Here is a 22,665-nt window from a genome sequence, read left to right as displayed (position 1 = left end):
TTGTACAAGTCCTGAAGGCTGGGCAGGTGCACACCAATGATTCTTTCTGCTGTCCTAACAGTCCGTTGCAGTCTTCTTATATCTGATTTGTTGGCTGACCCAAACCAGACAGTTATAGAAGAGCACAGAACCGACTCAATAATAGCGGAGTAAAACTGTGTCATCTGTGCCTGTGGCAGGTTGAACTTTTTCAGCTGACGAAGGAAGTACAACCTCTGCTGGGCCTTTTTCACAATGGAGTCAATGTGAGTGTCCCACTTCAGGTCCTGAGAGATGGTTGTGCCCAGGAACCTGAATGACTCCACTGCAGTCACAGTGCTGTCCATGATGGTGAGTGGGGGGAGAGCAGGGGGGATTCTCCTGAAGTCTACTATCATCTCTACAGTTTTGAGCGTGTTCAGCTCCAGGTTAATACATTTTGGACTTAAGGTTAATACATTTTGGACTTAATATTAATTAACATTAATAAATGCTTTATAAATATTGTTCATGTTAACTAATAGTTAAAATATATAGTTTTGTAACATTAGTTAATTCACAACTAACAAACTAAGTATGAACAATATGTTTTACTGTATTTATTTGTGTTAGTAAAAAAATGTTCATCTTAGTTATTATAGATCAATCAAATCGTTAAAAATGCTTATGAATCATTAAAGGTTTTGGTAACACTTTACAATATCTCATTTGTTAACATTAACAACAATAAATGCATTAAATAACATGAAATAACAATGAAAAATATATTTGTACAACACAGACTTTTTTCTAAGTATAAGTCAAGTATACTTAAATGTCATTTTAAGTATATTTCTGAGAAGTACATAAAGCCCATTTCTGAGAAGTACATAAAAGTAGACTAAAAGTATACTTTCCTATTTTTAGTTTAAAAGAAGTATACTAATAGCACACTTGAATAAACTTCTTTTTCGTAAGGGTCATGCACACTGACTGATTGTTGCACTGTTCAGAACTATGAAGTTGAGCGATAAGACATGCTTGTTAAACACACTGTATGTTTTACTCATGGAAAATGCACACAATCGAGTTTTGAAAAGCTACTTATCAAATAAAATAATGCTTCAGTAAATTGTCTTGACAAATTACAGTTTTTATGTTTTGTCAATGCACTGTCCAATATGGATAACTTCGCTTCCATCTTCAATTTCTCAGAAAAGGGATATGGAACTTGCAAACATTAGCAAAATAAAATGTCAATAACACTAATGAAAAAGGTAATTCAAGGTTTATCTAAATGAATATGTGAATGATGAGTATATGTTTCATTACTTCCCTTTATTGTGCAACACTGCACTTCTCCTGTGAAACTGGGAAATTAAATCAGTGCTCTTCATGCAGGCGGGAGAAAACACTTTAATGTAACACTCATCTTTGAAGCTATCCCTCTGTATTTCCAACAGCTTTCTTGGAAGATAAAATGGTAAGATAAATTATGAATCTTATTGATACAAATCTGTACATGGCTTCTGTTTTCAAAAATTAATACATCATTTGATTAAAGGAAAATGTACATGCTTGCTTATATCTGTTGCTGTAGCAGAACTGAATTGTCCAATGATTTTCCTTGACATGGCACTTGTTTTTAAATATTTTAATTTTTTTAATACAGGCAGATAAACAGGCATTTATCTTCATGCCTGCACATACAGTGCTGCAGTTTACTATTATATTCTTGCTGGTGGCTTCCTCTGAGTCAGATACATGTGATGGCAACAGGGGTTTCTCTGGAAGACCAGGTATTCCAGGAGTTCCTGGTACCGATGGGAAGGATGGTGCAAAAGGAGAAAAGGGAGATCCAGGTATAGTGATTACACTACGTTTCTATGTGAAAAACTGCAAATTGAAAGTCAAAAATGTACCTTCTGTTTCTCCTGACTGTCCTAAATAAAGGCAAAGAATCTGATAAATAAAATTTCAATTAAAAATTCTGCATTTAAAAATTGTGCATTTAAAAACTCTGTGCTGAAAACCCTTTACCTAATTTAGTGTTCATGGCTAAAAATGACCAGCCTTTTAAAAATTATGCTATATTATTTTTTATTAAATGAAGGATTCACTCTTTTTTGTCAACTTGATTTTTTTTTCCAATTAGCACAGGTTTTAGATTTCTTTTTGGAACTGATTAGTCATAGGCCTCACTGATCTGAGCTTATGCACCTCAGTTATTGAGAGAAAAAAGCTTTATTTGTTGATAATTTTGGCAATATATACTCAAAAGCTGATGTTTTCTTAAGCTTAGATTAATGAGGCCAATTCGTTCTAAAAAGAAATACAAAATTTGTTGATAAAAAGGTTGAATCCAATATTTGGAAATTCATAAGCAATTTTTTGTAGGCCAGTCATTTGACTAGGAACACCAGAAGTTTAACAAGGTTTAAGAAGTAAAAAAACAAAAACAAAATTCTTTCTTTCTTTCTTTCTTTCTTTTAAATTAAAATTATTTTCATTTTCATAATTTACTCGCCGAAGTTTTTCCAAACCTGTATGAATAAGACATTTTGAAGAATGTTGATAACCAAACAGTTTCTAGTGCCCATTGATTTCAGTTGGATTTTTTTTTTGTCCATATTTTGGAACTACAGAGATGCTCTTAATTCATTAATTTGAGGGTGAGTAAATGATGACTGATTTTTTTTCTCTTTTTTTAGTGGATTATCCCTTAAGTTTTAGTCTAATGTGAGAACATTAACTAGCATTTTCTAGAAAAAGAAAATCCTCCCTGAGTCAAAATGACCGGAACACAACATAAAGGTTAAACTCACTTTACCCAGCTGTGTGCATGATTGCAGGTGAGTAAGTGCCAATAACTGGGCCAAAAGGGGATCCTGGAATTGCTGGACTCCCAGGCAGGCCTGGTGAGAAGGGGGACAACGGACTACAAGGTCCACCAGGGCCAATAGGACCAAAGGGAAAGAGGAAGATGGTCCTCACTGCAGAACACAAGATCCAGGGGGTGAGGTTGGATCCAGATCCAACTCCTCCCACCTTACATATACCTAAACCTACCCGTCTCCACCCCCTGATCCCTAAACCCACCCATCTCCCCCTCTAAACCTACCATCTCCTCCCCCTAGATGTGGATCCAACCCCGCCCCCTGGATCTTTGTTCTGCAGTGAGGGGCTACTGGAGAGAGGGGAGATTTTACGGGGGTAGATACTCCAAATCAGTATTTTGTTTTCTCTTACAAAAAAAGTCCTAGGTCACAGAGAGTTCTTCCAGACAAATTAATCGGCTTTGAAATCCCACTGACCTCCGGGGCAGGTGATGTCTTTGATAGTGACGGACGGTTACTTTAAGGTGGAAAAAGCTGGCATGTATTACATAAGCTACCACATTTCATCCAGTCAGTCTGCCTGCCTAAAGATTCAGGTAGGGGAGGAAGAGAAGGTCAGGTTCTGCAATTCACCTGGGATGATAATGGTAACTGCAGGATCTGTGGTACTGCCATTGAAAACTGGGGATAAAGTGTCTGTACAGGCAACTGCAATAAGCTCTATCTTCAGTAGAGACACTGACTGCACCTTTACAGGCTTCTTGCTCTTCCCAATGAATGGATAAGATGATTTTGATCAGCCACACTCTTACTCTTCCTTAGATTGTAATTGGTAAAAAATGTATCCAAAGTTATTGTTGATTAAAACTATATGGAATCATATATTGTTGTTTCTTGACTTATTTCACCACAAGTATAATAAAGTGCATTGTTAAATGATTTGTTTCCTTTTTAGAATTTTAGAATTCAGCAAGGAGGCATTACATTTTATCAAAACAGACAATGAAGTCATTTTTAATGTTACAAAAGATTTCTATTTCAAATAAATGCTGAAGTAATGAATGCTGAAAATTTTAGCTTTGCCACCAGGAATAAATTACATTTTAAAATGTATTACAATAGAAAACATTTCATTTAAATTGTAATCATATTTCACAATATTACATGTGGACTATTTTGATCAACTAAATACAGCCTTGGTGAGCATTTGATAGTATTTTCTTTCCAAAAAAAACAAAAAAACACAGATAGGTCAAAACCCAAACTTTTGACTGTATACTGTATAACAATTTTTATACATGTAGAAATGTAGCTAGTTTTTACCCAGTTAGCAATTTAGGTTCCCAGAATGTTCTAAAAAATGTTAGTTTATGGTTATTTAAAAATAAAACCTGAAAGGAACAGCCTAAACATTCATAAGAATGTTCCCATGGAAATAACCAAACCGTATAACAACATTAGGGCAACAATAACAGTATGCGTTTTCTTGGGTGTTATCCATTAATAAATTGAAGCACAAACTTAAATCAACAGGCTTTCTTCAGGTTTGATTAAACAAAAATCTCATGCTGAGCACAATTGCAGCGTCACGTCAGTCTACGGTATTTATTACAGAACACTCATTGTTCTTGAGCTGAGACCATCACCCTTCAGGCTTTCTATAAAGAATAGAGCAGCCATGGCAACAGCCGCTAACTGAGTGTAACAGCCATTTACAAACATGCCACTGTGCTGCAAGAATGTAAAATAATCAGCAGCTACTAAAGTGCTCAGGAATCAGATTCATGGGGAAAAAACTGCCATGCATGAGGTGAGTTCACTTCAATTGCAGGACAAAGAGGACAAGGTAAAATCATTTTAAATTCTATAAAGGTTTAGTAATCAGCCAATAACTACTCTGAATATATAGTGCAAATGTATACATAGGAAGTATCTTATTAGAAAATATGGTCCCACTTTATGTTAAGTGGCCTTAACATTGTACTTAGTTTTTTTATTTAAGTACACAGTAGTTAAAGCTGCAGCCCATAACTTTGTTTGGTTAAAAATGATCCAAAATCAATATTTGAGCAAGTACATAACCAGCCAGTGTTCAAAACTATCGCCTTACTTTAGCCCGATTCACAACGATTAGCTTATAATAATGTTTTCTAATTTGAGTGGTACAGGTAGGTTTTTGCGGGAAATTCGAGCATGCTGCTGCGTCATTATGTCACGTCTGTAAAGATAAAGAAGTTGTCCCAGCTACTAGGTTATCGCATGTGAGGATGCTGCAGGTGGCAGATCGTTAGCCTTTTCGCACAGCAGCCAGAATAATTAAATGTCAAAAAATTATTTTGATGGCGGTTCTTATTTGGGTCATATATTCCAAGACGTAGGCTAGAATCTGTGATTACTAAGTATAGGATTCACACCGGTGCGGCCGGTGACTGACTGCCACACATCCTCCTCAAAACATTAGATTCATCTGCACTGGAGCCGTGCCAGAGTACAACCCATGCAAGGAAGATAATTCCGCAAGTAACTTCAATTCCAAGTTTTCAAACAGAGATGGCGTCAAAGAGGCAAAATTTAAGGACTGCAGCTTTAAGGCCACTTAATATAACCAAAAATATTTAAGTGTGATTAAAATGACTGATTAAAAACATGAAACCAGCATAACCTTGAAATCACCTTCATTCATTTATTTTATTTTATTTTTATACACGTTTAAATATTCAGTCTCAACAGTAACGCAAAGATGGCCACTCATGAGAAGACAATCAGCAAGCAACAGAGACCATCTCTAAGAATCCCATTTGGTCATCCATGTAGAACAGATATATTGCTCCTCAAAAATGGTCAAATGGCATCGAAACACCCACGAGCCTTTCCAATGCTTGGAGAACTTCCTTCCTTGGCAGGTAAGCAGTGAAACAAGGAGATTTTGATTTGTCCTTTAACTTTCATTCAGAATTCCCACAGATATATGACTATCGTTAAGTCTGTAACAGTCAGGAAATGGCACATGTCATTCAGAAATTAGACTAAAGTATATTTGAATGAGTGCCAAAAAATGACATATGCTAACAAATCTCCTCTTCAGGGTTACTGCTCTACCCTGGTAAGCGGGAAAAGATGGTAACCACAACAGAAACTGAATTTGGACCCAAACCCTGCCCAAAGGTAGAGCCCAAGAAGATCCTACAGTGCAACCTAACTCTAGATGGTATGAATTTCATTGGAATTTGGGAAAATAATTAATTAGTATCAATTAGAAAAGCTACCAACCATCTGTTGTTAACTTACCTAACCTATTTTGCAGATGAGTCAAATATTAGTTATCACTACATAACTGCTGTTTCTACACTAAAAGTTTAATTAAGTTCATTATTAAATAACTGATTTCCTTAGCAGACAAGATTAGAAGGCTGAAAAAAAGAGATATTTACATTATATATTGTATATAATGTTCAAAAGTTTGGGGTCAACGTTTTCAACAACAACAACAAAAAGAAAACAGAAATATGTTTATTCAGCAAGGAGACATTACAATGTATTACACTGTAAGACATTACAGTTTACATAAAATGTGAAAAATCCCTGTCATTTTCACTTTAATAATTACAACCAAGTGATACGAAATGTTTCTTGAGTAGGCCTACACAGAAGACTGGAGTAATTGCTGCTCAAAAATACTCAACTTTGCCGTCACAGGAATAAATTACATTTAAAAATATATTACAGTGCAGCCTATCTCTATATGGAAGGGAATTTATTGAAATTCTGGAAAATAGGTAGTTAGTATTAGTATTGATTCGGAAAGTTATTTATACCTATGGTAAACTTAAACCTGTATGAGCCAAATATCTCTATGTAATTGCAGGTGACAGGAGTTTCAGCACAACAAATAGAGAGGATTACCCTTATTACAAACCAGATGGCGCTCTGATTGTGTGGCATGGAAGAATCCCCGCAAGAGAAAACAGGACTGGCCAAGCACAGAGATGTTCTCTTTACCAGCAGGACTTCCCTGCTCCAAATAGAATCTATGTCCGGAGAAATCAGGTCGCCCCTCATCCTGACAACCTGGCGATCAACACTTCAATGAGGTAAGTGTACTACCACTGAACCTGCATTCAGTTTTACTTAAAATCTTAACAGAATATGTTTAAAGTGATGAACTTAAATCTGTGTTTTATAGAGCTGAATACAAAACAGTGCAGAAAGAGGCTTTTCCAGGCTGGGACGTGTCTGTGCACGCGCGCCCACCACCTGCCCGTCTCAAAAGAACAGCTGTAGCTGACGGTTGAAGGCCAGAGAAAACCGTCAAAAAAGTGCATTTATACAATGGATGCATAACACAAAAAGCTTCTTTAAATCAAGCATTTGTGTTATTCGGCTTTACTTGTTACCTTTCTCCTGTACAATATGACATTTAATATCTTTAGAAACTCAAAGAAAATATATTTGTTTAATTTTACATTTGAAAAAACATCTCATCCATTTTAATTACAACTTTATTCTCCAAGAATGTATTACACTGATCAGTAGTGATAGTAAAGGCATTTATGTTTTCCAAAACATTCTATTTGAAATAAATACTGTTAGCTTAGACTTTCTAGTCATCAAAGAATCCTTACATGTGCATATGTATGTGTATACACATACACACACACACATATATATATATATATACAGTAGTCAACATTTGAAGTGGATCAAACCCTTTCATCAAAGTTGTCCTAAAACTAAAATGCGTTCTTGTCTATCTTACACAGTTTCCACATAAATATTAAGCAGCACAACTGTTTTCGACATTGGTAACAATAATAAAAAATATTTCTGCCAAAAAATTAGTTTTGCCATAACAGGAATAAATGACATTTGAGAAATTGTAAAAGATCTGTCTCCAGAATTATTAGACTCCTTGGTAAATATGAGCAAGTGAAAATAAAGTCTGATCCATCATTCGAAATATTCACAAAAGTTAAACTTTCACTTAAGTAAAACAATTGGATGTGGGGCGGAAAAAAAATCACATTATAAAATAAACGTTTTCTCCAAAAAAAAGAAAACAAGAATGTGTGCTGCATCATCTAGTCTGTGTAGAATTTGCTCTGTTAACTAAAATTGCTTGTTTTGAAATGGCGCTGATGAAAATCAAGACAAAACAGATTTGTTAAAAAAGTAGCATTTAATAAGGAAAGTATGTTTCTTGTACCCAGTAGGACCGATAACTGCACACAAACATCTTGGTTTTGGAAGGCACACAAAGAAGTTCCACTTTTGCAGTGTGTGCAGGTGCAGTGAGAACTGTGTCATTTCAGTTTTAAATCATGAATCTCTATACACACATCTGGATCTACATGTCTTCCACACTCCACTTGTACGCCATCTCTTGGACAGCTTTCTTATCGGCTATCCTGATGTACCGCTTCTGCTCAAAACCATTGGACCTAAAGGATCAAAGGAAAAGTCATTTAAACCATTTTCTGAGGTTTGCATTAGTTTGCTCATGATATTTCAAACCAGCTGTCACTCATCAAAACCTCTTACCTGTCAACTCCATCCCAGCGATACCCTGGCATAATGTTAAAACGATTTGGAGGTGGAGGTGGACCTTTGTAACGAGGTTTTTCTGGAGAAACAAACATTGTGATATTGCGATTAGTACTGTGGTCTAGGCTTTTGCTAAACATAAACACTAAAAGTAATAATTGTCAATGAGGTCAATGAGGTGTCAAAGCACGCTAAACCCTTTCTTATCTTGGGTGGTGACTTTAATTGTGTTTTGAATCCTGAATTGGATCAAAAGCCATCTAAAAAAGTTCATTCTAAAAAATGAGCGCTTCAGGGGTTTTGTAATGATCTTAGTTTATTTGAGGCCTGGAGAGTAAGACAGCCAACTGAGAAAGATTACACTTTTTTCCGTCATTTTTCATCAGTCATTTTCAAGAGTTGATTATTTTATAACATCTCTACTGGTCCTTGAGAGAATTAATGCATGCCATATAGGGACAATTAATATTGACCATGCTCTTGTAACGCTGAGTATAGCATGTCAATATGAGGTGCTGTGTGTACATTAATGAGGAAAAAAAATTTACTTAAATGATTTTAGCAAATGGCTGCAATATAACAAAGAGTGAAAAATTTAAGGGGGTCTGAATACTTTCCGTACCCACTGTAGATGCCCAATATTTAAATCTTGGCATTTGAATGCTTCTCTTTTATACAGCCAAGAATTTTTGCAATATTTGAAGAGCCAATGGACTTTTTAGTTTTTTTAATGAAATTAATTGTTAATTAATTGAAATCAATTAAATTAAATAATTGAAATTAGTAACTTCCTGGAGAACATTCCACTGCCATATTTATCGGAGGAAGATAGGAACACACTGTGTAAACACATTTCTAAGCAGGAGGTTATAGATGCCATCATGTCACTTAAAAGTGGAAAGTCGCCAGGGCCTGATGGCTTCATTCCAGAATTTTATAAGGAATGCAGGGACATGATAATTGACCAGCTTCATAACATGTTTATACATTCCTTTGAATCAGGATGTCTCCCATCCTCATTGTACCAAGCAAATATTTCATTAATTTAAAAAAAAGACCCTATATGGAATGTTCCTCTTATCGCCCAGTATCTCTAATCAGTGTTGATGCTAAAATTCTATCCAAAATACTTGCCAAAAGATTAGAGGTATATTTGCCACAACTTATTGCGCCAGACCAAACTGGGTTTATTCATTCACAAAATATTAGACGTCTTATGGGCATTGCACAATACTGCTTTACAACTCAATGTAAGGCCATGGTCATTTCTATGGATGCTGAAAAAGCTTTCGACCGCTTGGAGTGGAAATATTTGTTTGAAGTTCTGCGACGTGTGGGTTTAGAGGATAACTTTGTGAGATGGATAGAAATAATATATAGGGCACCACAAGCAGCAGTCCTCACAAATGGTTTACACTCTCCTCCATTTGATCTGAAGCGAGGCACCAGACAGGGTTGCCCTTTATCACCATTGCTATTCGCATTGGCCCTTGAAACTTTGGCAGTATCTATTAGACAGAGTCAACAAATTAAGGGAACTCAAATTGGTAACACTACACATACCATCTCACTGTATGCCGATGACATGCTCTTATTTCTCTCTGAGCCAGAACTGTCGGTGCTAGCCTTGATTGATCTGATAGATAGCTTTAGTTATTTTTCGGACTACAAGATTCATTTTAATAAATCAGAGACAACTCCATTGGACAAAAGGGACTCAGCCCCATCTTTAATGTTCCCCTTCAAGTGGCCACTTAATGGATTTGGCTATTTAGGTGTTAATTTTTCTCCCAATCTGAAAAAGTCATTCAATCTTAATTTTGTCCCAGTCCTGATAAATGATCTAGAACGACGGACGGATCTCCCAATTTCTTGGATAGGCAGAATAAACTTGATAAAAATGAATGTACTTCCTAGATTACTGTACCCTTTACAGATGATTCCATTATATACTGCCAAAAAGATCATTGCAGATTTAGAAAAGCATTTCAGTAGGTCTATTTGGCATCAGAAAAAACCAAGAATTAAATTATCCAAATTGCAATTACCTGTAGACAAAGGTGGCTTAGCACTACCTGATTTAGGTTTTTATAATTGGGCCTGTCACATAAGAATTATTTTGAGGTGGTTACAACAGTCCCCAGAAACAGAAATAGATTCATGGTTTGTTCATCCCTTCTCTTTACATTAGGTGATTACTGCTAAACGGAAGTCCATTGGCTCGGAAATTTGCAACAACCCCCTCTTACAAAGTGCTTTGAAGACCTGGCGAGATATCCAGCGGTTTTGGGGAAGAAGTACATTTTCATTACCGTTGATTCCTCTTATTATGAACAAAGCCTTTCTCCCTGGGCTTCAAAATAGTGTTTTCCATTAATGGGCCAAAGCAGGAATTTGGTCAATATCAGACTTATATAACAGGAATTCTTTGTTATCATTTCAACAGTTACAAGAAAAGTATGGGTTACCTTCTTTTCATGTTTTGGTTTCCTTCAAATCAGACATTTCATTGGCAAAACTCTTACTTTCCCCACAGATCAAGAAATGTGTACTAAACTAGATCTATGAAGCACTCTTCGAACACAAGGAATGTTGTATTTCAACGGTTTACACCTTGTTAGTTTCTAATTCAGGAAAAACTTTGCAAGCATTGTTATCAGGGTGGGAAAGGGACTTTGGCAGGGCACAGGAGGAGGAGAAATGGTCAAATGTCATGGGAAATACGAGGAGGCACAAGAAACACAGCTTAAAATACTACACCGTATACATTGTACTCCTTATGTACTTTCTAAGATGAAGCACTCACCAGTCTGCCACCAGTCTAAATGTAAATCTGGTTTGGGTACACACTCCCATATGTTTTGATTCTGTCCTATGATAAGTCACTTTTGGGATAAGATTAAAGCAAAGCTTGATTGTATATCGAATTGCATTATTGAGAAATTATTGGTTTTTTATTTTGGGAATGTGTAAAGAGGACAGTGGACTGACACGTCTTCAGGTCAAGCTGGCAAGCAAATTATTATTCATAGCTCGTAAATGTATACTTGTTGTGTGGATTAAAGATAAACCTCCAACAGTGGACCAGTGGTACAACGGGATTTTCAGAATTCTTCCTTTAGAACGTCTTTGGGTCCGTTAGCAATGGGAATGAGGCTGAATTTGAAAACTTATGGTCCCCATTCTTTGGTAGTCTCCCTCAGAATATATCACAAGTTTGTAAAAAAGGCTGAGTATGTTTAAATTGGAAATACTAATATGCTTCATAGGCTACTGGAAGGTACATTCTGTATATGTTTATTTTCGTTAACATTGTATGTAATGCTTATGTCTCTCGTATGTTGTTGTGGGGGGTGTTCAAGTTTTTTCTTGTTTTTTTTTGTTGTGTGTGTGTTCTTTTTTTGAAAACAATAAAAAGTTATTGTACAAAAAAAAAAAAGTAATAATTGTAAACAACAGGGATCATATGGCAATTTGGGCATTATTCCACACATTTACCTTTGATTCCTTTTAATTGAGCATTTTTGTCTTTCTTCTTGCGAAGCATGGCGGCCATTGGGTCTCCCTCCCTCTCTTGCTCCCTCAACATCCGATCGAGGTCTTCATCGTCAATGTGTCTTGCTAGCGGCTTCTGAGCCTCCCGCATGGCATCGATCACGTTCTGCTGCTGCATTTCTTCCTGAGCAAGCCTGAATGAGAACAGTACAGCTGTCAAAGCTAGCGACAAATCACAATATAATATCTGCACTTGAGCACCATAAAATGAACCTCACCCTTTTCCCCATTGTGCATATTTTTCATCCTTCTCTGCTTTTTCTCCTGCTTTCTTGCTAAGCTTGTCTCTTTCTGACTCCAGGTCGCGTTTCCTACCCGCGTTGTCTCGAAATATTGTCTCTGCATTTCTTGATGCCTCTGAAAAAGCAAAAAAAAACATTAATACGCAATTAATTTTAGAATACGTAATTAACTTTTGAATACACAACATAATCAACTGCTTTTCAAGAGACCTTCAAGAGGCTGGTTGCGCTTTATCCTTTTGCGAATTTCTTCCTGTTCTTTCCTCAAAATATCGACTGAGACAAGCCCTGCAGCTCCACCAGACAGCATTCGAGGGGCCTGAAAACAAAAATGGTATAATTTTTGTTTAAGTCTTAATATAATTATACATGCTACAACTTTTTAAAAAATGAATAAGAAAATTTTTTAATTTGTTGGTTATTTTACATGGGATCCATTGAAAAGTGGATTATTTTATGAATGCTGTTAATAATTTAATGCACAAAAGGGGCAGTTCTTAAAGCCAAAAAACAAACAAACAAAAAAAAAAAACAACAGAAAAGGTCAAAAAAGTTACATTAATACTTATAAGTGGATAGCATTTAAATAATTCACTGATTTATTCTGAAATGGGTAATATTTTACATTACTTGCTGTGGAATCAGTATTATTTAAAGCAGTGGCTCTCAACCCGTTTGTCCAACTCATTGTCCAACACAATAATTTAAGGCCCCCCATATACTTTTTTCTGGTATTTTCTCTGGTAATTGCGACAAAACTGCTTGTTTTCAAACTCTTTTAGTAACACAAACATATAAATCAACCACAATTAATTTTGTGATTCCAGAAGTTTCAAAAACTGTATGTTCTTTAATAAAGACAAACTCCAGCAGCAACCTAGTTTTCTCAGGAGGTCTCCCATCCAGGTACTGACCAGGCTCAACCCTGCTTAGCTTCAGTGGGCGACCAGTCTTGGGCTGCAGGGTGATATGGCTGTGGCAAAAAAAAGTAGTATGATTACAGTATACATTTTTATACAGTTAATTTATAACATAAAAAACTAAAAGAAGTCGGCACCAATAGCCTCGTGGTTAGTGTGCGACATAACAACATGCGACAACTGCGCTCACAGCGACCCAAGTTCGAATCCCACCTCGAGGTCCTTTGCTCCCCTCTCTCCATCCCAATACTTTCCTGTCATCTCTCCACTGTACTCTCAAAATAAAAGGCACAAAAAGCCCATAACTTTATAAAAAAAAAAATTTTAAAACCTAAAAGTATAAATAAATTCTATAGTTTATTTAATTAATTTTAAAACATCCTGCAGCCCCTCTTAAGTTTGCTATGGCCCCCTAGTGGGCCCCAGCCTCCTGGTTGAGAACCACTGATATAAAGGATCCTCAAACATGAACCCTGAACTCACTAACTGTCCGTCAGGAGAGCGTGTCCAACGTGGTGGAGACAGGTCTGAGTCCGACCCACGTCCCCTCTGAGGCCTCTTCCTGGGAGGAGAGAGAGCTGAATCTGAACCTCTTCCACCCTGGCCTCTCTTTCTGGGTGGAGACAGTCTGAGCCCCGTCGTCCATGAGGACATCTGCGTGGTGGGGACTGATCGGAGTCTGAGCCTTTGCCTTTTCGTACTCGTCTCCTGGGCGGCGAAAGGTCATCTGAAGAGGCAGCTTTTGTCTTTTTTCTGTGTGGAGACTCTGAAATAACAGATCATTTTTGAGCTACATAACTCATAGTGTAAATGTTGTTTCTGATTTGTGGATAGATTTCCGCACCTTTATCATGCGGCCTTTGAGTTCTGGAGGGTGAGCTCTTGTGACTCTTTCTTGGAGGGGAAGGTGATAAGGAATCATGCCGTCTGTTTTTGTTCTCGGCTCTGTGTCTTTGAGGTGAGAGATCTGGTGAGTCATGACGACCTCTTCTCTGGGGTGAGAGATCCGGTGAGTTGTGCCGAGCCCTCTTGGGTGAGAGATCAGGGGAATCGTGCCGAGCCCTCCGTACAGGAGAAGTCTCTGGTGAATCATGCCACACTCTATGACCTCTGTCAGGGTCAGAGCTAAAAAGGAATATTTTTTACACTCTTTATGCAGTAATAATTTAAAAAAGAATTAGAACTAAAGAGGAAGGACAGTTTCATTATACCTTTTATCTAATGCAGAATCCTGGGTTTCTTGGGGATCTCTCTCTGTTGCTACAATATAAGACACAAATTTTATTTTATATATATATATATATATATATATATATAAATTATTTGTACACACACTACCGTTATTTAAAAAAAAAGATATTAATACTTTCAGCAAGGATGCATTCAGTTGTCAAAATGTGACAGTGTGTAGACATCTATAATGTTACAAAACATTTCCATTTCAAATAAATGCTGTTCTTTCTTTTCATCAAAACATCCTGTATTATGGTTTCTACAAAAAAGGATTAAGCAGCACAACTGTTTTCAACAGTGATAATAATAAATGTCTCTTGAGCACCAAATCAGCAAATTAGAATGATTTCTGAAGGATTACATGACGACTGGAGTAATGATGCTAAAACTTCAGCTTTGTCATCACAGGAATAAATCACATTTTTAAAACATTAAAATAGAAAAGTTATTTTAAATTGTAATAATACTTCATAATATTACTTTTCTATTGTATTTCTGATTTCAGACAGGGTGACATTATAAAATCTTATCAACCTCAAACTTTTGAACAGTAGTGTATACAAAACTTATTTTGCATTATTTTATAATTCATAATACATTTTGTTCCATTAAAACCAAATTGTGAGCTTTGTTTATTTACAGATTTAAAAAAAACATAAGTACACAAATTAGCAAAAACAAGCAGATGCAAAGTACAAGAACTCAAAGTATACAAAAAGTCTTACCGCCGATCACTTTCCACTTGCCAGTCCCGAATGCCTCGAGCTGCTTGATCTCATCTGGGCGTTCATCTATCACTTCTGCAATCTAAAAAAGGAGGATTTCCAAAAGGAGTAGACATTTAACACTGCTGCATGCATACATAGCCATGCATAAAATCCATTTTCCATAACCAAAGTAGCGCCAAAGTACTTTTTAAATAGTGATTACTATAGACAAGACTGCAATTCAGTATTTATTCACCGTGGACATCACAACGCACTGGATCGCTGGCCAATCAGAGCACACCTCGCTTTTCAGACGACGAGCTTTGTAAAAAATTGAAAGGCGGGGCATAGAGGAGAAACAATAATGTACAGTATGTGGAAAATAATGTGTTTTTTAAACCTTAAACCGCATAAACACATTTCATTACACCAAATACACAAAATAATGTTCTTTTTAGCAGCATCATATGACCCCTTTAAAGAAATTACTCGCTTATTGGAATTGCGTTTTGGAAAAGTGTGTTGGGTTGACTTCTAATTTTGTAAAAGATTCCCATACTGTTGAATAACCCATTTTTCGTGACGCTTTGAGAACTGATCCTATTTATACATTTAATGATTTTATTAGCCATTTCAGAATTTCGTCTATTGTAACCCTCTTACAATATTTAGTTTATTGTCTTTTTCGCTTGTTATTCTTGTACTCTTTAGGCCCTATTGCAAAAATATGTTTTGTTTTGTTGTTTGCCAAGTGACATTCTCAGCTCTCTGCATTTATTGTGGCCACTTTTTACTTTATACGAATCAGAGGACAATTATAGGTTAATGATAAATGTAATACAAGCCGAGTCCCAAACTAATGCATGTCCGGGCTATTTCAACTGAAAGAAACTTGCACTGAGTGATCTTAAAATAGGTCAGATTCATTGTTTTGCCTCAGGATACACACTAGTCATGTTTTTATCTATGGCATTTTTATCAAAGCTACTTAAATGTCCTAATTGAATAATGGCCAGGCTTAATCTTTGTGCGTCCCTCCCGTACCTGTAACAAAAGTGTCCCTCGCGGGTCAAAATGACCCGAAGGCTTAAAATGACACTAATTTTTATTTTAGTCCAGAAAGCTAATTTTGATCAATTTTTATAATTTCTTTTCTAATTGTTTATGTAGGTTTTTATTTATTTATTTATTTATTTTTTGGTGATTATTATTTTATGTACCTTAAATTCTGGATATTTCTAAGAAAATATGAGCAAATAAGCAATTTTGTCACAGTATTTCAGCAAAAAAACAAACAAAAGACACAATTCCAGTCCATTTTCATCAAAAACCTACTTATGAACTTGGAATGGGGTCACTGAGTCCTCCTGACGCCATCTGGTGGAAGAAAAAGTCATAAAATTGCATTTTATGGTTACTGCCACTAGAGGGGCCTATAGGATCCTATGGAGATTCTTAACTGAGCCAAACAAGTGAAACATTTAAAATATGGGCATATTGAGGCTTCAAATTGGTTGATAACATTCAAATATATATTGAGACATTAAAAAAAATCCATATTTTGTGGAAAAAAATTAAATTTAAACTGAATTATAACCTAAACATATGCATATTCATACAATTTCATAAATATGTAATAAATATATAATTTATATTTAAAAATCTAAATATGATATAAACTCATTGGTCTCCACCTCATCACTCAAATTGAACTGTTTTAAGTAAAAAAATATTGCAAAATGACAGTCATTTCCCAGCAGAAACAACAAACATGTTACAATGTGTTTCTATGGGAGTGTTTGTACTATGCGTGTGTTTGTGTGTGTGCGTATGTGAGTGTTTTCTGCACTGGGGTAATTCTGTAGTCTCAGCCTCATACATTCCATTCATTCCTATGGGGGTCAAAATGACGCACGAGGGACACTTTTGTTGCTTTTTTTTATAACACCCACATAAACTCCTCGAATCCACTCATTTTTTTTGTGTATTCCCATGGAAAGTGTGACAAAAGTAAAGAAGCCTTGAACCATACTGATCAACACACGATTTTTAAAAATTCTTTAAAAATCAGTTTTGGGTCAAAATGACCCGAGGGACACAACCTAAGCCCTGTCTGTGAAACCGGGCCTTAGTCTAATTATTAATAGGCCTAAATGTATTTATTTTAACTGGTGATGCAGAAAAGAGGGGAGAGAGAGCTTTATAAATTGTTTAGCATTTAAATGTTACACACATGGTAAATAACATTTCCAATACAAATGAATACCTTTTCCATCAAGTTGATTTGAATTAGATACCATTAGTATTTGTTGTTAAAATGAGATGCTTTGGTTCCAAACATCAGTACGTTCATCTCTGAATAGGTTCAGCACATGATTCATGTTTAAAGTGTGTTGTGAAGAAGAATATCTGTTTCCTCTAAGAAATAACCTCTGTTGAAACTTCCCAGTAGTTGTTTAACTGCAAGGTCACAGCTTTTTCACAGATGCATATGCCTCTATGATCACATGCAGAGGATATTTTCCAGGAAATGTCTTTTGGACCGAATCACTTCCTCTGATCTGCAGCTGCACGGCATCTCATTGAAAAGACAAACAATCTTACCCTCATTTCTTTTTATAGGCTATCTTTGTAGTTTCTGTTTCATATTTTCATACGTTTAAATTCAAATAAAAATGATTACATTTTCTACTCAGCTGGTGATTATTTGATCATTGACCTCTGATTATTACTGTGTTTTAATACTTACACAACACAAACTTGTGCTAATGCTCTGTTAAAAAAGGGAAAAAAGAGTTACAACGTTACAACTGTGAAGCTATTATAGTTAACTGTACCAATTAAAATAATGCCAAAGTGATTTTAAAGATGTCAATAAGACGATGACAGTGAGGGGTACAAAGAAACTCTAAACTGTAAAATCTTCTTCAAGATTTTCAATTTGAAATGAACACATTCTGCTGCTCTCTGTCAGCTGTGTAAAAGCTGTTTCTGGACTGCTTTTTTCAAAAGAAACGAAACTTAAAGTTTGGGGGGTTTCCATCTTGTTGAGGTGTGGTTACAAGATATTCGCCACCTCTTAAGCAGCTGTTTGCACAGTATGAATTTGTCATCCAAGAGGTAAGCATCATATTTCTTTTACACTATATCGACAAACCTCACAGCACCTCTTTATACAACAGCAGATGGACAGTTTTGTTTGTTTTATCTAGATTTAAACATGTGGGCAGAGGATGATTTGTATCCAGGTGTGCCGTGTCTCCAAAGCTACACGGAGCCTGTAAATGGTCAAATATACCTAATGTATCATGGGACCTCTCAATATGCTGCACAGCAGATCATGGCCTGTGGCTTTCGGCCATCTGCAAATGGCATGCTTGGACGTGGCGTCTACCTCAGCCGAGATCTTAACAAGGCCAGCAGATACCCACTTAATCTGCCTGAGCATCAGAGAGTTGTTATCAGAGTGCAGGTCAATGTTGGAAGAGTAAAAAAAATCGACTATCAAGGTCATCCAATGCAGAAAAACTGGCATGATCATGGGTACGACACTGCCTGGTGCCCTCCAAACTGTGGCATGGTGCCGAGCGGCCTGGAAGAAGACTGTATTTGGGATCCATGCCGGATTCAGATCATTGATATCATTTACCCAAAAGTGCAGTGCGGCTATTATTATTAAAAAAATGCATGAAATAGACAATAGAAATAGAAATGACAAATGTACTGGTTCTTTTTAATGTTTTTTAAAGAATAAAACATTGCTGTCAACTTAATGTTTGCATTGCTGAAGTTATATTTTAGAATTTTTTTTTTTTACACATTTTTTACACATTGTGTTTTCATGCCTGTGTTGAAAATCAAGATTAAAATCAAGGTTGTTACTGAACTGAAAGAAATTACTGGGAAATAATATTTGTTTAGTTTACATAGCTCAAATGGTTAGAAAAAGAATCTAAGGCAAAAGATAAACTGTTAGTTTAGGTATTTTATATTAAATAAACTACTGTAAATATTAAATAAACTACTGACTTTTCCTGAATTAAATTAGATTTGATTGAACCATAACTGAAATACAAATTCATATTTTATACTCTACAAACACCAGACCGTATAGTAACATACAGGGCAATGCAGAAGAAACTGTGCTTTGAGCACATTTGAGAGATGTTATATATGAATAGAATATATAAGAAAGTGTTTTGGCCAGAGCAGAACTCTCAAAACAACATCTTATTTGTATCATTCAAACAAGCTATTCCACTCATCTGCCAACTTCTCTGATTTGTTACTTTTTGTCCCATGGATCTCTCTCACCTCCCACATATTTACATTTAAACTGAGAGCTGTCTCTGTGTTTGATTCTTCTCAAGTTTATCTTTACGTTCCAGCTAATTTACATCTAGGATTAACAAGCTTACACCAAATACACAAAATAATGTTCTTTTTAGCAACATCATACGACCCCTTTAATCATTTTCAGCTCAGTATTATATTTACAAAAATAATTATGTTTATATTCATGTTGGAAAAATCTCTAATTTACATAATGTAAAAGAAATTTAAATAACAATGATGTTACTAAACTAAAATCTAAAACGTCTTCTTGTGTTTCTCATAATTAAATTAAGGACTATTGAAGCTCTATTAATTAACAGCACAGGATATTTCAGCATTGTTCTTTGCCCATTTCCTTCCTGAGTTTTTCTCATGCCTGTTATTTGGAAGTTCCCATGTCCCAATTTATTCTTGGCTGGCTGTATTATGATTTATGCCTGCTGATTTGTATCATTCTGTCGATCTCTGCAGCCTTTTTTAGCCTTAGCCTTATTAGACTTGTTTGCAATCTGCTGATGTTGACTTTAAATAAAATATCGCCTTATAGCTGTTCTGTCCACACTTTGAGTCATCCATGGTACTGGTTTATACTTCGTAATCAGGAACTTCATGGAACTTCAGCAGAACAGATCAAAGTCGTTGGCTTTCAGCCATCAGCAGATGGCATGCTGGGACGTGGCGTCTACCTTAGGCAAAATATTAACAAGACTAGCAGATACTCTTGCGATTAGCCACATGAGAGAATTGTTATCAGAGTAAAGGTCAGTGTTGAAAAATAGGTAAATTATGGAATATAAAGATAATTTGAGAAACATCTCAGTTTTTTTTCCTTCATGCAATGGAAGTCATGGTAACCTGATCAGCTTTGTTACCAACAGACTTCAAAATACCTTCTTTTATGTTCCACAATTCAGCAGGCTAAATGATGACATAATTACAATTTTTGGGGTGAACTATCCCTTTAAAGATTTTTTTTCCGCCCCTATACCATAACTTTTTATCTTTTTGTTTATGTCACGTATATTCTATTTACATGCAAATATTCCTATTCTGGGCACAAAAATGCAAAGCAGTAAAATGAAAAAAAATAATTTTAAAGTAAAAAGTTAATATTCATTTTTATATTTATTTATAAAATAAACATATCTTTTATAAGGGCTTAATCTTTCCCCTGGCATTTCTTCAGTTATAAAGATAAGTTGTATATCAAATCTATATATATTGATATACAACTTATTGTTCATTTATTCTCTTTATTTTGATGTTTTTGATGTTTTGGTGCTGGGTATTATTTTAAAATTGAAATGAAAAGAAAAGTAAATATAAATATAAGTCATACAAGTATAAATATAAATGTTGATCTTATATGTTTGAGCACATCAGTTGTATTATTTGTTAACCTGAGCTATTCATAGCTTAGCTGTGTAAATAGTTTTTTATTAGGTGGGGCATGTTCAGGGAAATCGTCCTTTACCAGCAAAAATGAAACTTAAATCACACTGGAACTTTATAATCAAATGGAAAAATGAAATGGGACACCTTTCATCATGGACACACCCTAAAAAAGATGCCATTTATATACCTGCTTTCAGGAAGAAGCAATCAGCTTCAAAAGCAACATCAGAGGTAAGGCACCACTTTGTCTTTGTGGAAATGGATCTACAGTGCTTTTGTTGGTCATTGCGTTTATAAAGCCTAAATAAAATTAATAATGACAAGAGAAATTAATTTTATATTGTAAATATAAATTACTTTTTAATGCCATTTTATGTGTGTTTGTCATTATGTCTTTCTTTGTAAGTCTGTTTGCTAGTGATCTGGAAAAATTCTGCGTTTCTATTAATTTTTAGAGATTCGATTTGTCCTTTTTCAAACATGTGGGTTGAAGACGATTTGGGTCCAAGTGCTCCACCATGCCTTGAGAGTTTCAGAGAACCAGCGGATGGTAGAGTCTACAGAATGTATCATGGCACATCAAAGGAAGCTGCCAAAAAAATCAAGGTCTCTGGCTTCAAACCATCTTCTAATGGAATGCTTGGACCTGGTGTTTACCTCAGCCGAGATCTAGATAAGGCCTCCAGATACCCTCTGGGTCTAGAAGATGAGCATCAGAAAGTGGTTCTGAGAGTGAAAGTTGATGTTGGGAAAGTGAAGAAGATTGACCACCAAGGTCATCCACTGCAGTTTACCTGGCATGATCACGGGTACGACACTGCCTGGTGTCCTCCAAACTGTGGCATGGTGCGAAGTGGTCTTGAGGAAGACTGTGTTTGGGATCCAAAACGAATCACAGTCATTGGGGAAATACGCCCAAAAACCTAAGGAGCACATGGGGCCTGCCATGAGCCTTGCAGTGTGCTTTCCCATGAAGTGTAAAATTAATAGTTCTAAAATGTTTTTTGAAAATGTTATTCCAGCTGTTGAATATAAACCACTCATGTGCTTTGAAATCATTATCATATTGTAATACAATGATATAAATGATGAATAAATTAAACATACTTCATTGACATATCTTTGAGTTGTTTTTATTATTTTATATTTAATGAATGAATAAAGATAAATAAGATATGAATAAAGATAAATACTGTATGTATCATAAACCAGCAAAATAAAACAAAGGGAATATTTAAGGAGAACATGGCATTAACTTTTAATATCTGATTTAGCCAGCCAGTCAGCAAGCAGACTTTTTTCCTATTAAAGAAATACATAAAATAATACTTTCCTTTGCTTATTAGACAGTAAATGATAACACTGACATATATTGCACACAGATCATCTCCTTCCCATACTTTCCAAAACTGAAGGCTTTGACCTTTTCAATTCCAAAAAAACTAACAAAAAAAACTAATTCAAGCCAACATAAATTACTATGTAAAACAGTTTCCACTGTGACACAAGGTGCTGATCATTTTCCATCCCATCCTACCCTGTCAGTCTTGAATAGAAAGAATAACTTACAGCAGGAATCAGTGTGCTAGATTGTTATATTTTAAATAAAAAATGTAAATTAAATAAAAAATTCTTTACAAATTAATGTGAATTTTTTACAAATTATAAAAGGTAAAATGTAAAATATCTGTGAAATGTCTTCAGGAGGAATTATGACCAAGTAAAAAGGCTACATTTTCATGTTTAATTGCTAAATTTCACATATTGTTTCACATAACAATTGTTGCAATAAAATAATTCAACAGTAAATCAAGATTGTTACAAATTTAGAGCAGAATTGCAACAGTAGAACAAAAGAAAAAAACATATTTTAATAAATATTATTTGTTATGTATGTTAGTAGTTAATGGTTCAAAATATTACTACAAAATACTACAGAAAA

At 35.4% G+C, this 22,665-nt stretch overlaps 2 protein-coding genes and 2 pseudogenes across 2 annotated transcripts; 3 read left to right on the top strand and 1 right to left on the bottom strand.

Moving 5' to 3' along the window:
* Positions 1 to 3,592, top strand: part of LOC107706437 (complement C1q subcomponent subunit B-like) — a 4,416-nt pseudogene extending 824 nt beyond the window's left edge.
* Positions 3,593 to 4,581: 989 nt separating this feature from the next.
* On the top strand, positions 4,582 to 7,087 carry LOC107706468 (uncharacterized). Its single transcript, XM_016510184.1, has 5 exons — positions 4,582 to 4,605; positions 5,517 to 5,698; positions 5,881 to 6,003; positions 6,661 to 6,886; positions 6,979 to 7,087. The coding sequence occupies exons 1-5, from the start codon at positions 4,601 to 4,603 to the stop codon at positions 7,085 to 7,087; spliced, it is 645 nt and encodes a 214-aa protein (XP_016365670.1). The 5' UTR covers positions 4,582 to 4,600.
* Positions 7,088 to 7,988: 901 nt separating this feature from the next.
* On the bottom strand, positions 7,989 to 17,603 carry LOC107706436 (BUD13 homolog; annotated as a pseudogene).
* Positions 17,604 to 18,056: 453 nt separating this feature from the next.
* Positions 18,057 to 21,755, top strand: LOC107706435 (uncharacterized). The gene is made up of 4 exons (XM_016510146.1): positions 18,057 to 18,113; positions 18,206 to 18,666; positions 20,896 to 20,954; positions 21,179 to 21,755. The coding sequence occupies exons 2-4, from the start codon at positions 18,214 to 18,216 to the stop codon at positions 21,648 to 21,650; spliced, it is 984 nt and encodes a 327-aa protein (XP_016365632.1). The 5' UTR covers positions 18,057 to 18,113; positions 18,206 to 18,213; the 3' UTR covers positions 21,651 to 21,755.
* Positions 21,756 to 22,665: the final 910 nt, after the last annotated feature.

The sequence above is a fragment of the Sinocyclocheilus rhinocerous genome, unplaced genomic scaffold (genome assembly GCF_001515625.1).
Source record: "Sinocyclocheilus rhinocerous isolate Xijiao unplaced genomic scaffold, SAMN03320098_v1.1 scaffold1405, whole genome shotgun sequence".
NCBI lineage: Eukaryota > Metazoa > Chordata > Actinopteri > Cypriniformes > Cyprinidae > Sinocyclocheilus > Sinocyclocheilus rhinocerous.
The sequence above is the reverse complement of the archived record's forward strand: the minus strand, read 5'-3'. Positions and strand labels throughout refer to the sequence as shown.

Excerpts from the sequence above, each read along its gene's own strand:
- LOC107706435 (XM_016510146.1), top strand. The coding sequence starts at position 18,214 with ATGTGGGCAGAGGATGATTTGTATCCAGGTGTGCCGTGTCTCCAAAGC. Across the intron at positions 18,667-20,895 it reads AAGTGCAGTGCGGCTATTAT|ATGCCATTTATATACCTGCT; the intron begins TATTAAAAAAAT and ends ACCCTAAAAAAG. Across the intron at positions 20,955-21,178 it reads CTTCAAAAGCAACATCAGAG|AGATTCGATTTGTCCTTTTT; the intron begins GTAAGGCACCAC and ends ATTAATTTTTAG.
- LOC107706468 (XM_016510184.1), top strand. Across the intron at positions 5,699-5,880 it reads AGAACTTCCTTCCTTGGCAG|GGTTACTGCTCTACCCTGGT; the intron begins GTAAGCAGTGAA and ends TCTCCTCTTCAG. Across the intron at positions 6,004-6,660 it reads GTGCAACCTAACTCTAGATG|GTGACAGGAGTTTCAGCACA; the intron begins GTATGAATTTCA and ends ATGTAATTGCAG.